General features: G+C 37.8%; 1 protein-coding gene across 1 annotated transcript in view; it reads left to right on the forward strand.

The window, feature by feature from the left end:
- CUBN (cubilin (intrinsic factor-cobalamin receptor)) overlaps nt 1-17,291 on the forward strand; it is a 138,781-nt gene that overhangs the window by 100,100 nt on the left and 21,390 nt on the right. Inside the window, exons 52-57 of the mRNA XM_010003609.1 lie at nt 3,046-3,198; nt 4,060-4,181; nt 6,014-6,239; nt 8,313-8,500; nt 10,737-10,893; nt 12,415-12,564. Of these exons, the coding sequence (XP_010001911.1) occupies nt 3,046-3,198; nt 4,060-4,181; nt 6,014-6,239; nt 8,313-8,500; nt 10,737-10,893; nt 12,415-12,564 (996 nt within the window). The remainder of the gene's footprint in view (nt 1-3,045; nt 3,199-4,059; nt 4,182-6,013; nt 6,240-8,312; nt 8,501-10,736; nt 10,894-12,414; nt 12,565-17,291) is intronic.

The following is a 17,291-nucleotide window of genomic DNA, read 5'->3' on the forward strand; positions in this document are numbered from 1 at the left end:
AGCAGGATAATGGATAAAGGCAATCAAGATTCTGGTTGTGAAACTGTATTTGTACCAAATCTTGTTGATAGATAGAGATTGACTGTTGTAGGATCTGTGCATTTGAGAGAGTGTTCAGATGGATGCCTTCCATGTTGCCCCCTAGACCAGGACTGAGATTTCCCTGCCTGAGCAATGGATGCATGGATTTGGTCACCCTTTATTTCAGGGGAGAAAATGGAAAACTAGATAAGTACCTTGAGGGCATAAATTGGTTTGGTGATTACAATACACACCTGACTCTCTCTTTACAAGGGATGATACGAATTTCACTTCATCTGGCAGTCAGGAGAAGCTGGAGTCATAAAAACAATGTATTTGTTCCAACAGCCCATTCTCTCCCTGCTCCTGAAATATCTCCAGGGACAGCAGGAGTGGAGTAAAGTATGCCTTAATTATTCATAGCCTCTGAGCTACATACCCACTTCATATCCCACTTTTGTACTCTGTGAGATTATTCTTCTAAAATAAATCCATATTTCCTGTGAGTCTGCATCAGAAAATACAGACAAATGCATTTAAAAGGAAAACAATCACAGGCTTAATGCACCAATCGTATCTCTGAATACTTCAGCATCTTTAGCTATCCACAAGAACAGGCAACTGGAAATGTCATCTGAAAGTCACTCAGCTAATGCCAAGTGCAGTATGAAAGCTCCAGCTGTCTTCTTGACTGAGAGGCTGTACCTGTGAATCCCAGAGAGAGCAGGATTTAATTTACCATTAAATCGCTTCTGACAGGTGTGTGGGGGGTGAGAGCAGGAATCTCTCACATCCTTATTTGCATTCATTTGAACAAGAACTCTTGGTCGTACGGCATCCGTTTGTCCTGTGTAGAGCCAAAGCACACATAGCTGCACAGCCTGACAGTGCTTCCCACGTGTGCACTGGGGCTGGGAAGTAACAGGAAGACAACTCAGAGAAAGAAAAAATAAAGTGTATCTGGTCTGTTGTTCATCAGTTTTCCATTTTATTTATCAGTTTCTATCAGTTTTTTTATGAACCTCAGGCCTCCAGGCAATGCAACCAAAGGAAAGAGATAAAAATGTAGTCTTACTTTGCTTTACAGTTTTGCCATTAACGTTCACTTGGGCTATACTAATGCATCTTCAGTTTGATAACCAGTCTCATGTCAAAGGCAGAATGCCCTGACTCATCTGTATAGGCTGACAAGTACTATTTAATGAGCACTGAGATACAAAATAGTGCAAAATATCACTAAACTTAGGCAGGTGCTGTTTAAGCCTCTCAACACAGCAGATGTGAATTTGGCAAAAGGTCCAAATTAACCTGAGAGACCCCAAATGAAGCTGAGATGTGTAAAATTCTGAGTTACCCATACTGAATGGATACTTAATGATACTGAATGGAAAAAAAACACAACAACAAACAAGCAAGCAGAATAGACTTTTTGTATTCACTGAGAAATATTTAATCTATAAAGATAAATATTTCAAATTTCTTAGGGCAAGGTTATATATTAAGTTATAAATTATCAGCATGTGCATGTAGGCTGTACATAGTAGTACAACTGAGCATATTGCTACAGCAAAATATACTCCTAACTCATTTGGCTTTTGTGAAGGACTTTTGATTTTGTCTTTCAGACCAACCCCTTTGGTTTGAACCAAGTCTCACAGGACAATCTTTCTGTTTACATTCTCTGTTTATCAACAGTCTAGATCTCTGGCCAGCTGGCCATTCATGAAAGCAGTGATTGGTGTCACTTTTCACACTGTAGAGACTGAGTAACCTGTGTAACATCTGTCACATAGTCAATCACCTTGTAAGAAGTGAAAAAAAGTACACTTCAAATTTTATTGCTCAAAGTAGTTATTACTATTTTTTCCCAAAAAAATTATTATGAACATCTGCTTGTACAGCTCATAATTACTCTTAGTGCATATTCAAAAGACACATTTTAACATTTCTTTGTGTAATGTACATTAATAAAATTTTATTATATGTCACCTTTTATCTTTGTGCTTAGACATTTCAAATGTGGATATGCCACTGTGTATGACAGAAAGATTAAGTTACTTAGCCATGTTACTTGGAATAACTGTGAAATGGCTTTTAAGTTTCTCCCTCATGTTCTGCTGTCTCCTTTCAAGAACAGCCTGCCATTGTGCATGGAGCTAGGAGTTGCTTTTGAATTGAGACTTTTAAGACCAGTAGCCTGCTGTTATTAGAGAATAAACAGGAATGACATTGCCTGGGTGTTGTGAGGAAGACTATTATTCTTTCTTTCCTTCTCCTGAGCATATATCAGTAGTAAACAGAAAGTGATGCTTTAACCAATGTGTTGGATAAGAGCTTACATCAATGTAAGCAAACATTCAGTGTCACGAAAGCACAATTCCTGTGTTGTGTTTTCCTTCTAGATTTCAATTATTAGAGCAAATGCTGGCTTTTTTTTTCTTTTTTTTTTTTTTCCTTTTTTATTTTTTTTATTATTATTTTTGCCAGACAGAGAACAGCATGTTGAGTTTTCTAGGAAAGAGATGCCCAGTATTACTACAGCACTGACAGCTTGTTCATGGATGAAGCACACCCCTATATGGTAGAAAAGTCAAAATCCCCATTCACTTTAATGAGGATGTCACAAACACATAGTCTTGATAGGCTTCCATGCAATCAGGTCCTTAGGCCATCTCTTCTCACTGTATTATCCCAAACCATCTGCAGTTTTGGGGTACTTTCTGTGTTTTTTCAATCTGATGGGTCATACAATATGAAAGTGTGCAGAATAGCAGGGAGAGGAGAGAAGCAGCCCAAGATATTCCAAGGGTCATTGAAAACTTCTTTATTGTGGATATTTAGTTCCCAGCCATGAACTGCAGCACTCTACTTATACCCGTAACAAATAATCAGTTAAGTGTGTTATGTACTTTTCTCAGTTTCCTAGTCAAAACAAAATTACATGCATGTTTGTCCTATGTATTCCTTTATGTTACTGTAGCTCTTCTAGGATTAAAAATGTGTGTTTTTTCTTTCTTTACTCAGGGGATGGTGATGGAGAGCTAATAGCCAGACTTTGTGGCCAGGATGCATCATCATCCGTGCCACTAGTCATAGCTGCCCCCCGGATCTGGGTGCACTTTGTGAGTGATGAAAACACAGAAGATAAAGGATTCTTGGCTCGCTACAGGTTTGAAGGTAAATGGCTTGATACAGTGTTGCCATTGCTGACCCAGGCCCTTCTGGGGAATATTGCCATTCCTTTGGTGACACTGAGAATTCCCACTATGGTTCAACTCTCAAAGAGGTCCTCAAAAATTACACAGTGCCTGCCGCTATTTGTATCCCTCTAAAGCAAACACATGCTAGCAACTGAACTTTCAGATTTATTTTCTGCCTCACTGTTCCCATTCCCCAAACTGCACTGGAGTTTTTGCAATGCAGTGCAACACTCAGAACAGCTGGTTGCTCTTGGGAATAGGGATGTAACAGGTAGCACCAGCCAAGTTTGACTTACTTCATATAGGCCTCCAGAGTGTTAGCATGGCTGAAATGGATTCTGCTGCTTGAACCTCTGCACTCATTTTGAAATCCACTTAAAGCTATATCAGTGCAAATTACACCACTTTTCCATTTACGTGCTAGCACAACTATTCATCCTGTGATAGCTGAATTTAGCCTTGGTGCTTATCTAGACACATCAGCAACTTTTTGACTTGATTGTGTTGGTCCAAGAATGGCACTGGTTTGCACACAAGACTGAGATAAGTAAGTAAGAGATAAAGTGAAAGAGGCAGCTGTAAATATCAGCTGGCAAAGGTTTTGCAGAGCTATATTAAGAATCAGAATAACTGCAAAATTTCAAGGTCATTGCATCTGTTTACTCACTATTCAATGACACGGATTTTTAAAATTTAATTTTCCAAGGTAAATTGTTCATTCTTACACTCATTAGTCCAACTTAAATGTTTCAGTACTATTAAAAGCCAAATACTCTTACAGTGATTTGATTATAGTGTTCAGTTCTTAAACTATTGAATTTTTACCTTTTTTCTTCAGCCTGTGGTGGTATACAGTCAGGTGAAAGAGGAGTTATCTCAAGTCCTAACTACCCAGAGCCTTACAGCAACCTGACCCGCTGCTCCTGGTTGTTGGAAGCCCCTGAAGGTGACACCATCACTGTGAGTAACACGATGCCATGACTGTGTGTGCAGCTGGCAGTGTGAGAAACACCCTGTGTTTCAGACAATGTGGAAAATCAGAAATGAGGAGGAATGAAATATCCCCTCATTGGCCTTACCTAAGAAAGCGGGGGAAACAAAGATAACACATCCAAACTAGCTTGGGCTTTCTGGAAATCAAAAGTATCTAACTTCATTTCAGAACATGGCACCAACTACTCATTTAAACAATTGCTTACTATGTTTAGGAAACTAAAACAACTCACAGTATTAAATATGCATGGATATTCCATCATAAGAATAAACATGAGGCTGAAGGTTTTTCACCTCTGCAGAAAAGCTACAAGCCACTAGAAAGTTATTTTTGTGTCTTAATAGTTAATCTGGAAGATAGTATGATTGCTGGTACAAATTACATCAATGAGATGCTACTCTTATTTCCCAGTAACTATTAACAAGCTATCCCAGGTACTACTTTCCTGAACCAAACTGCTGAGAGACCAATTTAAGCACCTTTATGACTAAGCAGTGCTAAACTTCACTTACTGATTTATTTGACTGATCCTTTAGAAAACAGGTCTAATCAGTGACATTTGCAGTCCACGCCACAGAAAAATACCTGAAAAACAATTTTGTAAAAATAAACTGCAGATTTTGTCTTTCAGTAGTTTCCCTACCATGTTTTCCTTTACAGCTACAAAGGTATTTCTTAGAAAGGCAAACCCATAATCCTAATTATCCTTCTGCACAATATTTTGACTCGTGCTGAGGTTTTTACTTCAGGGAATACAGGATTATTTTAGTAGAACACAAATTTTCTGTATGATCCAGAAATTTGTTTAAATCAAACTAATCTTAATTAGATGTAAGCAAGTAAGTTTCTACTTTAAAAGGACTGAGTAGCAGTCCCCACTTTGAAGGCAGACTAAACTTTTCCAGTATAAGCTGCCAATTTTGATAAAGTTCCAAACTTAGATTGTTTGAGCTAGATTAGTATTTGGTCTTTGCCTCAGGCAGAGTTTTTTTGGAAACTAATACACACAAAAGTTACAGGAAGAAGTACCATGTATTTGCTAGACTTTTCCACAAAGATCTAAATGCTGGAACTGGTAAAAAAGTCTACTGGAAGAAGGCCAGGCAGTCATTAGTGTACATCAATACTTCAGCATCAACAAATCCAGGAGTCTACTGGATCAGCAATCTAAATCTTTGAACTGGAAATCCCACCTGTGCCCATATCAATTCAAGGACAAACAGCATCAGTGTGGGAGGGAAATGGGGTCAGAAGCTGCCTGCCCAGCCCAGTCTATTTATGTGATGTATCCAGGCCTACATGAGCCAACCAGGCAACTGTTCCTCTCACATTTAATGGAAACTAGCATTATTTTTAGGAACAGTCAAGTATACAGATTGAAAATGATAGAAAGAAAAGATGCAAGGCTTTCTGCTTGCATAGCTGAATGTGCAACTTCAGATTTCATGACCAGAAGCCCTAAGAGCAGGACGGTGGTTCAACACCTGTGTGTACTCAAGACAGTTTTGAAGCACATACTAAGCACTTGCTTCAACATATGGTTAAGTCCCAATAATGGCAGTTCTGAATGTGTGCATTTCTTTTTCATTTCTTCATGCTAAGTAACTGCTGTTACTTATATTGGCAAGACTCCAAGAAATACTTGCAGGAAAGCAGTAAGGTGGAGTGAGGTTCAGATTTCTGAGCACCCCCAGATATCATTGTGCTAGGATGGCTATGGGATGTGGCTGGAATTGCTCTAACCTCTCTGCTGGTGTAGCTGGTGTTAGCTCCTGAATGTCTCTTTTGTGTGTTGCAGCTTACTTTTACAGCCTTTCACATTGAAAATCATTCAGTTTGTAAGTGGGATTCTGTTACTATCCTGAATGGTGGTTCTCCTGGGTCTCCTATCATAGGAAAGTATTGTGGAAACACATCCCCTGGGACTATCCAGTCTGGTTCCAGCAAGCTAGTCATCATCTTTAACTCTGATCACTCAGTTCCAGGAGGTGGCTTTTATGCAACATGGACAGCAGAATCTCTAGGTAAGAGAAAAAAAACACTGCTTTTGTCAGGTCTAACATAGCAGTACATCATGACTATCATGACTTTTCAACCACAAAATGAAATAGAACTCCTCCTCTTTAACTAAGTTGGCATTATAGAACTAAAGAAATACATGCCGATATCTTCAGCATTCCTCAGAGAAGCCAGCACTAAGATAGTAAATAATTAAACCAATGTTGTCTGATCTTACACATTGAAATCAAATTTGGACTAATTTTGTACTTTTTAAGCCTCCTGCTGGCAGTTTCTTGATGTCTGTAAATTGACACCATGCCATTATCCTCCCAGCAGTGGTATCTATTGTCAATGACTATGAGGCACTTCATTTTGTGAATAATAATTGCTTCACAGTTTCATTTGGTTTAAACACTTAGAACTAGAAAGAGGTCAGTTTCAAAACAAAGAGGCAGACAGAGCTTTTCAAAGAGCGTGTGTGACAACAGCATAAAACTTCCTCTTTGGCAGAGATGTTGGTTCACTTTTGAAGGTGCTACACAAGCAGGATTGAACTGGTTAATTTTAAAAAGCTACCTTCCCTTTCTTGAAAGCATCATGTCACTGGGTTGGGAAAACAAAAGGGGGTAAGGGTAGTTCAGCAGTTGCATATTGTCCTTTGGTGTCTAAAGGCAAGTGTAGGTGTGCTGGCTGGTGGCAAGGCAGAATTCATTGTGTCTTCCTATCTCAGTACAGAGCAGGCAATGTGTTCCCTAGTGTCACCTCCAGTGGCAAGTCTTCTGGCTGATAATGATCAGCTTTCCATCAGTTAATGACCTGGCAGTATTCACATAGTCACTTGATGGAGTGTCTTCTTAAACATATCAACGGTCTGTGCTTGCATGAATATACACTGTCTCTTAAGCTAGTTTTTGACACTCTTCCCTGTTGTCACTAGGATTCCATGTGCAAAGAAAGTCAGTCTTCAGTGAGGAAGCAGACATTACCATACACATGGCAGCGTGCATAGTCAGTATTCTTTCTATGAAATTAGAGTTCTTATTTATGTATATGCCTGGTTTCCTTCCTTCAGCTTTCTTCTCATTTGTCCACTGAGAATCTCTGGGTTTGCACTCTGTATGTCTGAGCCAAATTTGGCCTCATATCCTCCTAAGCATAATTTCTAACACAGAAGAATGAAAATTAAAATTTTCATTTTAAAGCTAATATATATATTTTTTTAATTAAGAGGAGAACAAAAGTAGAATGGTGTAAACCTTTTCTTTTCCCCTCTTTGTTCATCTTTTTACTACATCATCTCTGAAATAATAAGGGGTTGCTAGTACTGTACATGTAGCCCTAGTAAATGATTATTGGTGTGATATTTGGAAGTATGTTTTAAATTAACTAAACTTATTATATATAAGAACATGAGCTGCCACAGAGCCATGACCAGCTATTCCCCCTTATAAATTAATCTGTTGACAATTTCTGAAGGCATGTTTTTCATCCCTCTCCATAATCCCACTGAGATCCACAGGGCTGCCAGAGCTGAAGAAGAAGTCACCAGTTTGCACTGGCTAAATGGATGTAGCTTGAGTAGATTCACATGTGTACTTGTAATATTCACATGTTGAAGAGTGAGGAAAAAAAAGGGTTTGGTAGTGGATGAAGGTTTTTTCCATAGGGTGCTTTTCTGGATGGCTGTCAGTCATGATGTGCATGCTGTGAAGTGTGGGAAGGGACCTGCACAGCCTCAGGAGAAGCTCCTCATTAATTAGTTTCTGACCTTTACTCTCTCTCTCTTATCAATACTCACTTCTAATTGTAAGGTATATTTAGATAGACCAAAGCAAAAATCTATGAACTGGCAAGGAGAAGGAGCTTTTGAAGAAGGGAAAGTGAAGTACGAAGAGAGAGCTTCTCTAGAGTGTAAATACTTCCCTGCTGCAGGAGTGGGAGAGGGAAAATTCCTTAAAGAGGGATAAATAAAGCTTGAATGCACGTCAGGGATTTCCTCTCCCCCTTTTGCAGCTACAGAAGCAAGCAGTCATTCAAAGCTGACACCAACAGGAAATAATTTGAACATTTCTCCCATCTGTTGCTATTTTTTCCAGGATGTGGTGGAATAATTCATTCAGAGAATGGTACGATCAAGTCTCCTCATTGGCCTCAAAACTTTCCCATGAACACCAGGTGCACATGGACCATCATTACACATGAAAGCAAACACTTGGAGATGAACTTCCACAGTTACTTCCAGATTCCAGACAGCAATGGAAGCTGTCAGAGCAGTTATGTGAAGGTAAAATAATTGTTGGCATTAGATCAGCAGAGCATTTAAGAATGAATCCAGAATCCTGTTTTGCAATCATCATGGTTAGAATTGAAAAGGCACAAAATTCAGGAAGTAAAAACGGAAGTCCTTGTACTAATACAGTCAGTTTTCTGCATGCCTTGAGAACTGGCTTGTACATATTTTTAATTTTTACCAGTTCTTGAGGATCCACATTCAGCAGAGTCCATCACCCACATGCTGCACAAAAAATATTACTTTAGAATCAGGAAATAATGAGAAAATGTGGTGTAATGAAAAGACCTTTCTGATTACTCCAGGTAAAAAAACAGGAATGTGACACTATAATTCTACAAATCTTCTTTCTAAGTGTATAAACTATCCAAGTTGTACAGATCCTTTTTCTAATCTCAAAAAACAAAGATAGCATTCTTATCTTTTATAGGTTGTCAAGAGCCACTTGTTTTCAAAACAATAGAATGGAGTGAACATGCTTTGAATTTTTCAGTGTCATTTTTTCTCAGGCATTTGGGGTATGATCAGTGGTTTTGTGCTGGTTTTCTTCACAGTGGTACAACTCCCACTTAAAATAAAGGGCAAACATAATTCGACAACATGTAGGAAGACTAGAGCAGCTGTGTATCAGACCTATACTTACTAACTTACAAACCACAGTGGCACTCATTTTTTAAGGCTGTGGAAAAAATAGTATTAGATTTCTCTTTTCATAGCCTGCTCCACTGATTGATTTATGTAGTTTCTTAGAATAAATTTTGCTAACACAAAAGGCTTAATGTCACCCAGTGAAGGTGCTTTAATTCCAAATTTCTAAACTGTCCTGAATGACATAATCAATCCTATGTCAAAATGGAGACATTTTTTTCCATAGAAAAAAAGTCCAAAATTTCTGATGTCTACCTCCATTTCTGAATGTCCTATTTGAGCTGTATGAAGGTGTCTAGATATGAAAAAGTGTGAAATAGATGTAAGTTTCTTCCATTCATTCCAAGCTGAGCAGCTGAAAAAGGGGAATCCAAATTCAATAGTGACTTTGCAAAATCTTGGCCAGGCCATAGACAGTTTGTATTAATCATTTGAGCATTCCTTGCCTCAAACACCTGGCCAGATGGATGAGATGATTCATATTCCTACACTTACAGACTAACCCTTGGCTAACTCTTTCTAGGATGGTTGCTTAGAGCAATCAAAATTTCATGTGGTTGTTCTAGTTCCACTGAACTTCTTTCAAGCACATTACTTTAAAAATAAAATACGTTTCATATATTTTTGGTATAAAGTATGAGTAAAAAACTGTTCAAACACATTGATGACATTAGAGTAAATATTTTTTCTTAAAGCAGATGTTTTAAATCCTTAGCAATAAACATCATGATTCAGGAAATTGTTTAAGCACTCAAAACCATCAAACATTTATGACTATATTTCATTTTATACATGTATTTAAATTCAGTGCTTAAACTGTGAGCATCTAGTACATGTTTAAGAAATTACCTGAGGATAATTTCTCTTAAAAACCTACCCAAACTTATATGTCCTTCTTGAATGCATGGTTTGATTGAACTCAAATTGGTATTGGTACAGTTGAAATATTATTTTTTTTAAACTGTGCTTTTCTTTAATTTATTGTTTGTGAATTGTATTATTTTTTAACTCTTTAAGTTATTTTATACTTGTCATTGAACAAGTGAATGCAATATTCAGAAAACTGAAATACTTTTTGAGTAGCAAGACTGGGCATTAAGGATCCAGATCTTCCAGTTTGGTGCCTCTACATTATCCTAGCATGACAGCTTTGGCTTTTATTTGCTTATGAATAATATAAGAATTATATTTAATAATTCACTGTGTACACATACATTCACATGGATATAAGTCAGCAGAGACAAAATGGAGGGAGGTATTGATGTGCATGAAATGTTTTTCTCTGCGTCCCTGGACCTAGTCTACCTTGGCTCTACTATCAGCAAATGATCTCCAGGTGCTTTGCAGACATCCCTGGCAACCTAAGTTATTCACTGTGATTCACTCCTTGGAGAAGTCTTTTTTGTTTGAGTGTAGAGTAAATGGGAGTGATTAATTCCAATTTAGATCTTTAAGATTCAGTGTGAGATGAATCCTACCCTAAGTCTATGGAAAGAAAAATTACATATGCAATTCCTGTCCGAATCTCACACACTGCATGGGCTTTGAAAGCATTAAACCATTTCCAATCTGCTCTTGTCAGGTGTGGAGAGGAAATGATGAAGAAGAAACTGCTTTGTTAACCACAGGATGTGGAAGTTCAGCTCCTGATCCTGTTTTTGCTCCAAACAATGTGATAACTACAGTATTTCAGTCTCAGGATGCTCCTGGGCAAGGTTTCTCTGCATCTTTCATAAGCAGTAAGTAATATTAAAGCCAGATGGCAGCTCTGTTAGTCCATTTTGGATTAGTTCAATCTCTGTGTAGCAATTCAGACCTCGGTCCAACAAGGCATTGAAGCCTTACCCCAGCTTTTAAAATCAAGAGTTTCCTTACTGAACACCGTGGAGATACTGTGTGCTCCAGTGTTGGACTTGTATCTTCCATGCAGCTATAACTTTGTAGTTATTCTTAGTCACCTTTGCCTTTTCAGTGTACTGAAAAGCAGTGAATGGGCTTTAAATTTTAAGAATTTGTTTCGTTGTAGCTGAACTGCTTGGAAGCTAAAGCTATAATCTGCTTTAAAAGGAAAAAGTATGTGCTACTCCTTTAGAATTTTTATCTTTGTTCTTCCTTTCAAGGCACATGCTGAAACTGCAGTAGTTTCTCATGTGAATTGTTTAGGCCACGTCCTTCACATAAACTGCTTTCAGGAGAAGAAATTACTCCTCACCACCTGCTCTGGCCTTTCTGTTCCTTTGTTTTATTTGCATTTCCTGTAGTTCAAGTGGCATTTCTTGGCTGGGCCTCTCCATTTCTTTAACCATGGCATGTGCTTTATAACAGTCAAACACACCAGAAGTGTAGGAGGTAGTGCTCAAATGCCATTGGTTGTTTGGCACTTTTGTAGGTGCTGTCAAACGAAATCACTTTCTCTTCACTGTATTCAGATTAAAATTAAGTGCTTAGAGGAAGACACTGCTGAAGTATACAGAATTCTGAACTGAAACTGCTTTTGTTTTTATAATGTCTGCACTAGTGTTGTCAATAACAACTAACAACTGTAGTGGAGACTATCACAGGTTTCATATTCTTGTTCTTAATCTTACACTAGCATTTCACTCTTCACTATACTCTTTTAAGACTGTAGTTTAAAATAAAGATAAATCCCAGGGCCACGCAAGTCAGTAGAATTAGAAGGAGCTCCATGATAATGAACAGTTCTGCGTGTTTGAGAAGTTCTGGGCAGCAAAGCTTTCCTGCTTCTGCATATGGCAAATCAACCCAGAGACAGTCCTACAGTAGACTGCATCCTCCTGGCTGTCAAGCATGAAGCAAGAAGGGTATCACTGAGGCTAACATGGACATTTTCAAATAAGGCTAAACTGCTCATGTGCCCCAATAACCTCCCATCCATTTCAGCTACATCTGTATGTCCTATGGGATTTTGAAATGTGCAAGGTACAAACCTGTAAGAAAGGCAGTGCTGTGACCCTCTGGTCAGTGGGGTGAGGATCTGTGGCCTGATCTTATCCAAGACACTGCAAGATACTGTGTGAGGCTGTAGCTAGGAAGGCGGTGTGTTTCCTAAAAACACTGTTCTGTGTATGTGTGAGACCTGCTTTTTGTATCATTACATATGCTACTCTCCCTGGCTTTAGACCCAGCCTCCTAAGGAATTATCCAGGAGTAAGATCCTTCTGTTCATTATTGTTTTGCTCACTACAAAACCAGAATATTATCACCTGGATTATAACTGTGTCTTATTAATTTGTTTACAGGATGCGGAGTGAATTTCACCAGCCCTGCAGGTCGTATTGTCTCTCCTAACTACCCTAGTCAGTATGATAACAACTTGAACTGCACTTACATCATAGATCAGGGACCACAGTCACTGGTGATTCTGGAGTTTGAGACTTTCCACTTGGAAGGTAAGTGGCAGTTCATAATTTCAGTAAGTACTATGTTCCTTTCAAAACACACATTTTCTGTCAAGACAAAAAGTTGATGGTTTAATTTGCTGGTCTACTCTGAAAATAATTTACATACAAACATTTGCAGAAATAGTTTCCAGGATTCAGTTTTGCATCACCAAAGGCTGCCAGAAGAGTGAAAACAGATTTCACCTGTTGAATATGTGGCAGCAAGGAAGCTGGGAATTTGCCAGGTGGTTGGAGTATAATAGTGACTGTAACCTGTTTGGGTGTTTGTTCCTGCCTTATTTTTTGCCATTGAGTCTTATCATCTTTTTAGTCTTAGGCCACTTGTTTTCTTTTTCAGTGCTTCTGTTTCCTTAACTGATAAAATGGATGTAAATATACTTGGGTGTTATCAAGGATGTATGAACATATAAAGGAGAAACTAGGTGGAAGACTACAGTAACTAAAAATCTATAGAAGTTGTTACCCTGTGTATACCCATGAACAAAAGCCTCTCTGCATATTTTAAAACTTGGCAGAATTTAGCCATGAAATAACAAGTATAATGCCCTGGTCTCATTGGTGTGAATGCTAGAACCTTCCCAACTTCAATAGGATCAAATTGTTATCAGTGGAGATGTCATGACGACACAGAGGAACCAGTGTGACCAACCTGCTTGGGTGGCAACACATATTTTGAGGGCATCTTAATTTGGTTCCCTTGAAGTCATCTAAACAAAGAGAAATTTTTAGTAATTTGTTACTAAGATTGGTCACATAATTTGTATTTTTCTTCAGATAATAAAGTCAGAAAATAGGCTTCTTTTATCTTCTTTTTAAGTTTTCAAATTGTATTGAATTTTAAAGTACTCTGATCCAACCTTAATTTAGGAGTGAGACAAAGATTTGATTTGACTGTCATTTTATCTGAAACATTTTTTCATCCACTAATGGATGTGATACTTTAAGAATTATTTTTTGAAATTAATTGCAAACCACGGAAGTTACATAATTTCTTCATGTAGGAGACATTATTATTCAGCACACACACTAAACATTAGGCTGAATCAGATTATACCAATTTTGACACCTCTGAGTACATTACTCATCCACATTGTCTCTACACATTCAGCTAATTTATAAATGGATTCAAGCTTTTATTATCAAGAAGTTTAAACTAAAGAGGTAAGGGGTACAGACATAATGATAAATATAGACCTAAAAAATACTAAAAATATTCTGCCCTTTTGGCAGGGCAATTTTCTACTTTGTTGTTATCAGCTTCCTTAGGCTACACAAACTAAAAATTTGTAGTCACATGAAAGAAAAAATTCTGGATATGAGCTAAAGGACATCTGGTTATAAAAGAGGATGTACAATACTCTCCAGTAATTGATTATTAATATTTTTCACAAAAGCTTAAAATACACCCTTGTAGCAAAGAGAAAATTACTCAGGTTTAAATTGGAAGGACGATTGAAACCACCATCTTGCAAACTATCATGCAAAAGATATTCAGCAGTTCCAAAGAATATGTTTAGCACATGTGCCTAAGGGTTTCCAGTGTGAACTTAGTTCTTTTGCAAAGGCAGGACCATGTTTGACAGCATCTGATAGAACTATTTTTAGCTATTTGAAACGCAAAGAAGCATTGAACCTGCACAGCTTGCTGCTGAGTGTGGCCTTTAAAATCTTAACCATACTAGTACAGACATTCTGGTTTGGATTTTTAAAGTTTAGCTACATGTTCAATTAACATAATTTACTACCTCTTTGACCTCTCAAAAGAAATCCAATTGTTTTTTTCATGGTTGTTTAGTAATGAGATGAAGTATCTAAAATACTGCCTGAAAGGCATATATATCTCATTGACTTTAATGGGTTGAGATCTCCTTTCTAGAAAATTAGAAGGCAGAAGGTAATTGGCTGTAGTGCAGTGACACGTTGGTACAAAATGGAATGATTTTATGGGTTAGTCACAGATTTCTGCTGTAGAGTAGTTATGGTTTCAATTATGATGAGATGTCTGCTCTGATACAAAGAATGACTCCAAATGAGGCAGTTAACCTACAGCAGTGATATAACATTAGTATCTGGAACCAAATGAACATGACATGCATATGCTAAATATTAAATATATACTAAGCAATAAATATAGCAAGTAAAAGAGCTACATGGAACTGGAGAAGACTGCATTTGTTCATTCTGTAATCAAAATGTAATCTATATTGACTGCTTCCCAGAAGGTAGAAAAATTGTTTTTATCTGACTTTGAGTCCCTGAAAATAGACACCTAATCTAGATTCTCATCTAGATTTAAGCACAGACTTAATGAGGACAGGAAAAATTATGAGACTGTGAAAAAGAAGATGCAAGGGAAGACCTGGGGTGGGAAAGTTTACCTATTGAATGGTTTTGTTGACAGACAGAAATAGGATTTTATTTTAAACAGAAATAGGCCTGGAGGAGGGAAGCAGACTGGTGTGGTCATCTGTACAGGGATAGTAGATATATCTGTCCTTGCAAATAAGATTATATGGAGCTAATGTGGAGATACAGAGAGAAAGACGGGAGAGAGGATGTCTTATTGAATCCTCATGGATGAATAGGAAAAGAGAATACAGTAATACCAGAAGGATAAACAAAAAATATTAGTAGACAAGGGTTTATGAATAAAAACAGTGCTAGCTATGTGAAAAGTGCCTTTTCAGCACAAAGAGGATGTGAGTCTGAAATCTGCCTAAGAAAAAATCTCTAGAGACTCATGAAAGCTGTTCCATTGTAGTGCAAGGGACAGAAATTGGTCTAGAAAATATCTAAGATGGTAGAATTAAAGGAAATAAACCACAAAGAAGAATTCCTGATGATGTGCTGAGTATGTGTAGAGGCTTAAAGTAGGTCACAAGGAGATAGAATAGAGGAATCTGAGGCTGGAGCTTGTGTACAGAATCATGCATTTTAGTATGGTGAGAAATTAAGGAAAACTGTAAACAAGAGAATAACTTACAGGGTAGAGAGCAAACAATCATCACTCCTGCCAGGATGCATGGATCGTAAATGATACTGGCCCAAAAAATGAGGAATCTAAGCTAGAAATTAAGCATTTTGCTCACAATCCTATGTCATCCATCCTATTCTTTCCAGTGCAGTAGTTTGAAATAACTTGTGATGGGTATTGTGGACCTTTACTTTGCTGAGAAATCCATTTACTTAATGCCTTTCTCCAGTCTTTTCTGAAAAGAACTTGAGTTACTGTCTGAAATCTTTTCCATTCTGAAATTGCACTTGTCTCAGTTTTTGGTTTTTGTGTGTTTGTTTTTTTTTTCAATTTCTTTGTGTTTTAAAATTAAGTTTTAAAATTATATCACATTATTAAGTATTTTCATAATAGGGTAGGACATGAAGAATATTTTTCATTAATTATGTTATTAACAGTGTAATCAGCTATCTGATATAGGTGGTTGTTTTCAGCTTAGTTACTCTTACTAGACTCAGACAAGTACCATATTTTACTATTGTTCTAATTATAAAGCATGTTAGAATAAACTGATTTCATTGAGAGAGAAGGAAATGTTAAATTAGAACTCCAGAGAGTATCTAAAAAAAATGTGACTGCTGGGATCACTCACTTCTTCTTGTGAAATAGAATTATCAGTACATTCCTATTTTTCATCCTGTTCAATACAAGTCATCCTGTTTCCTACAACACTAGAAGCAGCTTGTTTTGACTAGATAGTCTGCAGGAATCACTCCGATCCAACAGAAGTCTCAGCATCTCTCCTGTTGAATTTAGAGAATTCCCTATCAGTCCTTTGCAGTTTAGGGAAGTGTCCCATTGTTGCTAACAGGTTGCTAAACACCGTAACTTAACCTCAATAAGCATGTGACACCCCAGCTTCCATTATGCTTGTAAATTATGAAAAGACAACATCAAGTTGTCCTATAAGCATAAAAACTATGAAGCTCATTTTTCAGTAGATGTGTGCTGTGTTTTTCACTGACAGCACTAATCCAGCTTTCTTGCATAACCCACATGGCTCCCTTCTTGCTCCCACATGATACCAAATCCCTCTAGCTCCCAACATACATCCCCCAGTGGTACCACCCTGGGTACCACCAACTTCTCCCATGCTTATGGCTCGCAGCTGGGCAGGGAGATGGTGACATGGCTTTGAGCTCTCAGAGTGCTAGTGGCTGGTGCTCAGCAGGTCTCTGAACTCACAGCCCTTACACTGAAAGCACAGCTTGTCCTTTGGGGACATTCCTCTGGCACTCTAACTCAGCTACTGACCTTCATTAAACTTACATGAACTTAGTACATTTGAGACCTCCCATCTCAGTTGAATCTGGTTGCAAATGATGAGGTGGTTAGAAAGTCAGAGAGGTAGGGCAGGGAGGATGGCTCATTCCTCCAAAAAACTTAACTGTAAATAAGAAAGTAGAAGCCAGTGAAGGGGGGAAATAAAAGACTGCTACATTCTCAATTTCTGTGTTTCTTAGTGCTTCTGAATGGGAAGCTTTTCACTCACCCTAATATCTGCAACCATTTGCCCCCTAAAGCAGATGGGTCTTGAAAAATCTTTGGGGTTTTTCCTATTGCTCAGTCATCTCCAAATCACTGACTGCTACAGTTACTGCATTTCACTGGCAAACTACAGGATTAAATTTACATTTTTTTTCCTTCTGAGCCAATCTTTAAAGTCGGGGTTTAGGTACTCCAAACTTTGAGGGAATTCAGA

The sequence above is a fragment of the Chaetura pelagica genome, unplaced genomic scaffold, assembly GCF_000747805.2.
Source record: "Chaetura pelagica isolate M959 unplaced genomic scaffold, ChaPel_1.0 scaffold418, whole genome shotgun sequence".
Classification (NCBI taxonomy): domain Eukaryota; kingdom Metazoa; phylum Chordata; class Aves; order Apodiformes; family Apodidae; genus Chaetura; species Chaetura pelagica.